At 41.3% G+C, this 8102-nt stretch overlaps 1 protein-coding gene and 1 pseudogene across 1 annotated transcript; both read right to left on the bottom strand.

Moving 5' to 3' along the window:
* Window positions 1-671: 671 nt before the first annotated feature.
* Window positions 672-5084, bottom strand: LOC115756660 (annotated as a pseudogene).
* A 639-nt stretch (window positions 5085-5723) lies between these two features.
* Window positions 5724-7802, bottom strand: LOC115756648 (cytochrome P450 CYP749A22-like). Its single transcript, XM_030696512.2, has 5 exons — window positions 7494-7802; window positions 7238-7410; window positions 6820-7052; window positions 6259-6637; window positions 5724-6152 (listed from the first exon to the last, which is right to left on the bottom strand). The coding sequence occupies exons 1-5, from the start codon at window positions 7777-7779 to the stop codon at window positions 5724-5726; spliced, it is 1500 nt and encodes a 499-aa protein (XP_030552372.2). The 5' UTR covers window positions 7780-7802.
* Between the last annotated feature and the right edge of the window lie 300 nt (window positions 7803-8102).

The raw sequence follows: 8102 nt of genomic DNA, 5'->3' as shown, positions 1-8102 counted from the left end.
TTCTTTGGGGTTCCACTAACGAAAAAAAGAGAATTCATCTTGCCAACACACTTAGGTGAAGAAGATTAGCAAAGATAAGAAGGTTAAATGGATTGAGTTAATAAGAAGGAAATACAAAATAAAGAATAATGTGCATGGTGAGCTTGCTAGAACAAGCTACATTGGTATGGCTACTGCCCAAACATAGACAGCTTCTGCATTTGAAAAACCCGAAAATTTACGAACGAAGCATAACCAAACCGATAAGTTGAGTTTAGTAGTTCAGCGGTCAGTTTTGGTATACGATTCTTTTCGTTATTGGTGTGGTTTTGATCTCTAGCTTTGGGAATCAGTATAATTAAACCGGACTGATAAGCTTTACAAATAACATCTCTTCTAACTAATAAAGTTTGTAGTTTAACATAGCCAAATAACTCCTTTGAAGGTAAGAAGACCATATGGCACGAAGCTTCACACAGCTAAAACGAAAAACATGGAGTTAAAAAAAAAAACAATAACAGAAGATAAATCCACAAGCTCCCAGCGAGAAGCAAGCCAGCTTTTTTGTGGCCAACTTCGTGTTGGCCAAATAGCATCTGCAAACGCCAATGTTACAACATAAACGAGGACTAGAATCACAACCTTGAAGCATCTCACCGAAATTGTTGAATGAGCGTGCCATATCATATGTACTAAAAATTCAGACCAGAACCATGCAACTTCTCTTCCATGACTCCGTCAATCCTCTCCCCCATCTCGGCGCACATGTGATTCACCCAATCTCCAACCTCGCCTTTCCTGAAGAGCCACTTCTTCTCTATTCCAGTCGCCAGCTTCCCGCTCTTATTCACCTCCAATGCGCTCAAATTGTCGAAGCTGCACACCCTCACTTGAACACTCGGGTCCTCTTTCATCTCCTCGTACTTCACGAACAACACCTTCTCGGGCATCTCCGAGCTTACCTTGTGGTGACCCTTCACATGGTCCCAGTAAGGCCCGTACATGCTCTCCCGCCTCAGCAGAACTTGTCGAGGCGCTCCGGGAGCGGATTCTGGCCCTCCTCTTCGGGCCTCAACTTGTTGAAGTAGTGCCACAGCGAGATGAAATTGTCGTTAGGGTTCCTACACAGGTAAATCAGCTAGCACGTGGAGTCCGCCCTGACCATGGAAGCGAGGAATAAGGCAAGTGCGTGGCCAAGAGCCTCGGGGACAGAAAAGCAGTGAGATCAGGATTCTTATGCTGGAGATAGAGACTGAGCTCTAAGAAGGGCACGAGGTCGTGGGAATTTTGGGTTAGGATAGGGTGGCGTTGTTGTGAGTCGGAGTCGGAGTACATGGCATGGTTCAAGAGAGCGAAGAGGATGGCCTTTAGCCTGGTGGTGCTGCATTTTGGGCTGGTGACGAGGAGGGTGTCGGAGGGGTGAACTTGGAAGGGGTTTTGGCAAGCGAGGACGCTGTTCAAGAGCCAAGGGGGCAACCAGAAGCCCTGGTATAAGTGGAGAGAGGGGGAGAGCCAGTCCTCTTCCGAAGGGAGAGAGGAGAACAAGTTTTGACATTCTCGCGACATAACATCGTCTTGCAAGTACTTTTCACATAACGTTGAGAGGGTTCCATGGTGGTGGGCACCGTGGTGGTTGCGGCGGTGGTGTAGGTGGTGGTGGTGGATAGTTGAAGTCAAGGATTGGACTGCTGGGTTTCTCTTATTATTTATACACTAAATGTTGTATTTAGTGTAATTACGTCTTTCTATAAACAATGTTGCATTAAAAACATTTAATACTCCTAGCATTGTTAATGCTTTCGTATGACTAATGTGGTGTACACAAATTAACAGTGCCGAGGTTTATAAAGATTGATTTTTACAAAGCTGTGTCAAAACTATTATTTGATACTCGAATGTTTTTAATATTTAGTCATCCAAAGTAATATTAGTACGACGTTGCATTTCATTTGTACCGAGATGCAAGAAATTAATATCTCCCCAGACGCTTTCAACCAATTCAACGTAAATTGAGGTCCATCTGTTTCCCATATTAGAACAAGATGAATGGCCACCACTGTGCCAACTTGAACACCAAAAACCTAACCACTCTCTAGATATACACGACATAATCTCCCTACCTCACACGTGTTTCACGATCTTCGTTAAACAATTAGACTTAATTATGAACTAACAAGGATTAAAAATGGTAAACATGATTGAACTGAAACCCAAGCTCAAAAAGCCAATGGAACATTGCTTACCAATAGAATTAAGCATTAGAAGTGAATGTGTCCACTTATACAACTCAGCATTGTCTTTTATTCACGGGAACATATTACTCTGAAATGATTAGAGTAGAGTGGATCTCTACTCGGCCTGTGTGCACGAGGGACTATGATCATTTATTGCAATTCATTGTACAATTCAAAGAAATTAAAGGCTCCTGTACGATGGTCTCTACTTGTAAGGACCCACCCTGATCCATTTGGACCAAGCTCGTAGAAAGATCACTTAGAATAAGCACACAAGATGGTGATTGTTTAGGGTATGTTTTGATTTATGAATCTCCAACATGACCCAACCAATTTATGTGAGATTTGAGATGTCACAAACTCCGTCACTTAAAGAAATGAAGTACTCGCTGTGTTAGCTTGTATTAACAGCAATATCCCTTTTTCTTTTTTTAATGTGTGACGCGGCACGCCTTGTCTGAGTCCTATCACCTTATTGATCACTCTCTGTCCTAGTCGGATTGAGTATGGGTCTAGTCTCTTTACGAACTATACATCTATTTTGGGGGGTTTTCCACTTATGGTACCATTAAATGCCGAGCCTAATCTACTTGGTCCAAGCACCCTAAAAGAGTACTTTGAGTAACTACACAAAATGGTGACCATTTGATGATGAATGCTGACTTATAAATCACTCAACAAAACTTCTTCAAATCGATGCAAGATCCAGATGTCACACTCTTTTCAGTAATTACTCATACAGTGAGCTATTGACTACAAATAATTGGGTTGGATCCTTTCACTATGATGCAATTGGGGTAATTTAACTTGTTCTTGTAATTGAATACAAATTGTGGCATTCTGTAAAGTTAGAGGGTAATTTTATTATGTGAAGCTACCACAAAATGGAATAAGATCCTTTACCTCGATCGGTATATTTATCTATTGCCTCATCTCTTAAAAATTTTAAATAAAGTTATGAATTGCTTAAATTATAGTTATAGCATGTCTTGCATACTTTGGACTCCCTTCATCTAATGGTTGTTCAAGTCTCCTTCTGCACCAATGCATCTCAACTTAAATCCCCATCAAAGCCCAATTTCCTCCCTAATCTCTTTCTCTAGACCGAGCCATGAAAGCTGCCCCCGAAATTTTTCGTGGCCACGAAATTTCTTTCTCGATACATGCACCAAACATCGGGAGTCCTAGTTGTTGAGAAAACCCCCTTCTGAATATTTTGATTATGACAAAACTATCTTTATTCGGAAAGAATGTGTATGATGTTTATAAACTTTTATTGCGGGATGAACAAGTAAACAAAAGCTCATATTGATCCAAATCTGACATTCAGATTCAATTAGTAGTTGTCATGTATTTGCTTCTGAAGTTGTTCTGATGGAGAATGTTATGGCCTCTAAAGACTTGTTCTTACGGAGATTTACGTGACGTGTTAGCGAGAACTTTATTGAAGCTTAAAGTTACTATTCAAAGTCTGTTCAGATTCGGAGAGTCTCTACTTCTGAATACTGCTTCTAAATAATGTTCAAATTCCGCAATATCTTTCAGACAAATTCTGAAGACCCACGTTTGGCGGGTTTTCGATATTTACGATTTTTTTTTTTATGGAAGTTTGTAATATTTGATTGATAAGATTATCCTACAATCGGATCGGGAGAATATCTATGATTGGATATTACCTTCCAGGAATAAGAATTCTTGATTATTTGAATCAAATCTACTTTTGGGAACCGAGGATTTAGTTGTATGGACGACTGAATCTGAAAAGTTTAGACTCTACTTCAATGGCTACTATATATTTTCAGTACAGTCTCATTCAATCACGATTGATGACGTCCAATCAATGATTGAAGATCGATCTTTTGAAGGTTTGTCCAACGGCTAGTTTGGAAGCTAAGGAGTATAAAAGAAGATCCATGGTGACCAAGAGAGAGAGATCAAAACATATAATTTCAAAGTGTTTGAGTTATTCGGATTCACATACTTATTCTCACGAGTTAAACATATTATCTTTGAGAGGTTTTGTAAGAGCAATTGAGAGTGATAATCTCTTGTAACCTCTATTGATTCATCTAGTGGAATCCAAATAATTGGCTGTCATCGTGAGAAAGTGGACGTAGGCTTAACAAGCTGAACTACTATAAATACTGCGTGCAATCTCCTCTTCCATGAACTCATATTATTGTGGTTAGATCACTTGCACGCTCTCTTACTAATTCTATTCAGATTGTGTTCTAAAATTGTCTTTATTTTGCATTAAGTTTCAAAATTGTTCAGAATTACCTATTCCCCCCTCTCCCTCTAAGTGATATTGCTAGATACAACACTAATCAACCATCAACCACTAGAAAAAATTGTGGATGGAGCACCAATCAACTATCGACTCTAATACAATTTGTTAGGAGCATGTAACAAAAGTTACGTACCTTCATCTAGGGAGATCGCCAAGAGAGAATCCAACTCTAAACTCGTCAACATATCCAGTTAAGTTAATGAGTTATGAGCTAATTAGGACATATTGACGGGCTCGAATGGGGCTCGCTCTTGACGATATTTCTAAGTAAATATATCGGGCTTCTGTTATGCGGTCCCAACACCCAACCCAATTCAAGAGACAGAAGAGGATGGCCTTCAATTAGGTGGTGTCAGACTTGGGGGTGGTGAGAGGATGACGCTGGTCTTGGGCTTGAAAGTGGCCTTGGCAAGTGAGGATGCCGTTCAAGAGCTACGGGGCAACAACGGAGCCGTGGTATTGGTAGAGAAAGCTGAAGATCCAGCCTTTTGGGTGAGGAAGCGAGGAAGGAGGTCTCGGCATTTTTGGGAAATGTCATCTTCTTGCCAGTACTTTTCCTGGGTAGGCTGAGAAGGTGTCATGGTTGAGGAAGGCGGGGAGAATTTCAGAGCGCAGGGTCATTAGAGCTACTTATGGCTCCGCGAGGGGTCCATTAATGCTGTTGAGTAATGTTAGAAATCCGGAAAGGCTTTAGCTAGCTCATTTTTGTCCATACACAAGGTGTTCAATAAGTTATTCATCATACGCATGGGTCCTAACTCAGCCAAATTGATCTTTTTCGATACACAACATTCAGATATCTTAAAAGATTTATGACTAAATTAACACAATTGAAAGATTATGGGCTAGATTGAAAAATCCTCAAAAGATTTAAGACTAAATTGATACAATTAAAAGGTTTATGATCGAATTGACTGCAGTATAATATGTTTAGAACTTTTTGGATAATTTTTCCTAAAAAATACGTTATTGCTTATGCTAAGCAGTGACAAGTTCAGCTTGACTTTTGACTATGAAGGTACAAATTTGCTTTAAGCACATACATCACCATGCTACATGGAGAATGCTTCCACGACAATCTGACAAGATCGTTAGTTATGTTTGATTATACATCCACACAACATCACTACGTATTTTGCATAAAACACGCATTAATTAAAATATTGTGAGGTCAAAAATGATGAAAGTACCGCCAAACTGTTAGATTAGCGGCTTCCACACTATAGTGTGTGAAATATCACCTGAACTCCGTGTTGTGGGCAGGTCGTGAGAAGTTGAGTAGGTGAGTGAACGTATGCAGGGGAGAGAGAGAAAGCATAGCGCTGCAGAATCATCGAAAGAGCAATCTTCGCCTCTGTGGCCGCAAAATTGAAACCCACACAAGTTCGAGGTCCCAAGCCAAAAGGGAAGAATGCTGCCAAATTGTTGTTGGTGGCTTTAGCAACGCCTTCAAAGAATCTCTCTGGCTTGAAAAGTTGTATGTCGTCGCCCCAGATTTGAGGATCGTGGTGAAGCTTCAAATTCGGGATGTATACGCAAATGTTGGCAGGAAGAACAAGCTTTCCTAGCCTAGCTTTTGTAGCAACTTTCCTGTCAATACCAACTACTGGAGGATATAGTCGTAGAGACTCGTTTATGATCATTCCCATCTATAGCAACAGGAGAGCATGTTGATATGTAAATCATTTCGCCGTGCAAAAACAACAGCAATAGTGGAACAAATTTTAGAACTTCATGAGAATGAATGGAAATTACCGTCTTTAGTTTGGCAATACCATCAGGATTCGGATCCTGGTTGCCAAACACGCCGAGCACTTCCTTTCTTGCTTCATCTTGCCAGTCTGGGTGAATCGCCAGGAGGAAGACGGTCCACGTAAGCATGGTGTTCGTGGTATCATGCCCGGCAATGTAGAAGGTCTTGCACTCGTCAACAAGATCATCGATTGTAATCCTTCGACTCTCATCGTCACTTTGAGAAGCCTTCACAAGCAGTCCCAGAAAATCATTCCCCAAATCATCCAATTCTCCAGCTCTCACCTTCTGTTCTCTTTTCCTAATTATCTCTAACACCGCATCGCGTATCCCATTCTCAAGCTTTTCGGACTCAAGTTCGTCGTTCGTCTTCCACAATTTGCTGAAAAACGTAACCAAAACCTCCTCATATCAACTGGGTTCACCAGAATGCATAGAAATCCTAACGTATAGGTATATTCTCAGACAAGTTCTGTATGGTTTTGGTTTGACATTCTGTTAACAACCAACCAATTAGCTTATCAGACCAATCAAACGGAAAAATAGAAAGAAGAGAAAGAGTACCTGATTCCTGGAAACCTTATTTTGAGAGCGTTTCTGGCCGTAATTGAGGACAACTTCCTTACCATCTCGAAGATGTGTCTTCCTTCCACATAGCTGCTCCCGAATGCAGTTTTGGAGATTACTTCTGACGTCAGAACTGTGAATTCTCGGTACACCTCGATCTCATTGCCGTGTAGATTTTTCCATCTCTCTAGCATCATGTGGACGCTATTTACCATTGCGGGAAACATACTCTGCATTTGCATACATTGATGAAATCAGTTCAATTCTTCAGTATGGCCCAATAATTTTCAAGCAACATCGTGTTTCCAAATACTCAGTCATTCATTGTGTTCATTCAAAACTCTACAGCATTCCATCTTTTGTGATTCAAAGACAACATTGGATAACATTTCCTGGGTGAAAATGCAGATTGTACCCTCAAGCTATCCCCATGAAAAGCATAATTCGCCAACCTACGGTGCTTCGCCCATTTCTCGCCTTCCGACGTCACGAGCCCATCACCCAAAAGCTTCTTGAGAAATCCTTTCGCATCAGATTTTGGAAAGGCCTCGTCTTTATTGTTCAACACCTCTTTGATCAGCTCAGGCTCTGTCACAATCAGCCGAGGCAGAGTCCCATACCAACACAAATAATTTGCCCCACAAATCAGAAGCCCGAATGACGAACATTACGTTTTTTTTTTTTCGCGAACTCACCATATGTTCTAGTCCAAGCGGAGATGTGAGGCTGGACCCGAGGGAAGATGTCGTGAGAACGGCTTAAGGGTCTGCCCGAAGCTTCGTTCTGGATTTGGAGGATCGCTCGGGTGCTTCCATAGATGAGCTTGTAAGGAGGGCCTGTGATTCCTTGTGAGGCCATTGTCTTCTGGATGCGAAACGGGGTCCACCATAGCTTGTGGAGAGCGATGGCGAGAGCTGAGAAGAGAAGTAGAAACAGAGAGGCCAAGAGCCCGATCATGGCGTCTCCCAGAGAATCGGGTTGTGCTCTGAAAGGATGAAGAAGAAGGAGAGGGAAGACCAGCTTCTCGGTTGTGAAGTCAAGCGTAACTCACTGAACTCAACCTCAAGTTGTTCTTTCCTCATTTTCCAACTTATTTATTTGCTTCCGCATTTGTCTTTGTACTGCAGGAATCTTCCGCGCTTGATGGCCGACACGTGAAAAGATGCGGAAAACACAAAAGCGCTTCGTTCGATCTGTCATTACATGTGGGATCTATCTGTCTATCTGTGAGATTTATCAAAAACACACACAAAAAAATGTGTGTCGTGCTTAATTAAGCT

Source organism: Rhodamnia argentea, chromosome 6 (genome assembly GCF_020921035.1).
Source record: "Rhodamnia argentea isolate NSW1041297 chromosome 6, ASM2092103v1, whole genome shotgun sequence".
NCBI classification, from domain to species: domain Eukaryota; kingdom Viridiplantae; phylum Streptophyta; class Magnoliopsida; order Myrtales; family Myrtaceae; genus Rhodamnia; species Rhodamnia argentea.
Note: the sequence above shows the minus strand (reverse complement) of the source record. Positions and strands in the feature narration are given on the sequence as shown.